Below are 880 nucleotides of genomic sequence, written 5' to 3'. Positions count from 1 at the left end.
TACCTCGCCATTTGGCATTCTCACGCAAATCTTAAGATTCTCTCTGACGCATAGACAAACGTATTTAAAAGCAGAATTTAGTACACTTCTCTTGTACATCGTAATTGCTTCGAACATAGAATTGATTTCAATATGTTTTAAAAATCTATCTCGAATTATAAAAGAGATATTTCCCATACGCACAATAAAATCTATAAGGAATCTCTCTAACGTTCAGTTTTTTAATACTTGTAAAATTTATTATATGCTCCGATCATTGTCATATAAATTGTCAATCGCTTGTTGCAGATGCTGCAGTGATGGACAGCGAGGGCACGTTGGGCCGCGGCCATGCAAATGGGGGCCGTGGGCTGCGCCGTCAGCGGTCCCTGGAATGGAGAGAACGGCGCGGTTATGGAGCCGGTGGCCAATCCAGCAGCGATGATGAAGATAACGCACGTCACGCTGTGGGGCCCGTGTCAAGTTCATCCGTTACAAGAGGCGCTCGTAGTCCTGGTCAGGTCTTTGCTTCCATTTTGGCGCAACAATATGGCAGTAAGTGACATCCTTCAGTGTGGCAGTCTTTGCTGTAAATTTAGTTCTTTCTCCAAAAAAATCTTAGTAGAGCATCTTGATTGCATTTAAAAAAAAAAGATACTTAAATAACTTTATTATTTGCATTTAAAGATATTTCTTTGTTCATTCTTCGTTAATTTAAAATTTATTTTGCATTTTTTAACATAAAGTAGCTTAGATATTCTAACGAATAAACTGGCAAGAAAACAAACTTGCTGATATGCGTTGCATTTTATATATATATATATATATATATATATATATATATATATATCTATATACACATATATATATATACGACGACAGTCGTCGTAGTATACGTCGT

The 880-nt window shown here is 36.8% G+C and overlaps 1 protein-coding gene across 1 annotated transcript in view; it reads left to right on the top strand.

The window, feature by feature from the left end:
• Window positions 1-299: 299 nt before the first annotated feature.
• Window positions 300-880, top strand: part of LOC105617339 — a 37,099-nt gene continuing 36,518 nt past the window's right edge. The window contains exon 1 of the mRNA XM_012198902.1: window positions 300-534. Coding sequence (XP_012054292.1) covers window positions 300-534 — 235 coding nt within the window. The remainder of the gene's footprint in view (window positions 535-880) is intronic.

This window comes from Atta cephalotes (genome assembly GCF_000143395.1).
Source record: "Atta cephalotes unplaced genomic scaffold scaffold00012, whole genome shotgun sequence".
Taxonomy (NCBI): domain Eukaryota; kingdom Metazoa; phylum Arthropoda; class Insecta; order Hymenoptera; family Formicidae; genus Atta; species Atta cephalotes.
Note: the sequence above shows the minus strand (reverse complement) of the source record. Positions and strands in the feature narration are given on the sequence as shown.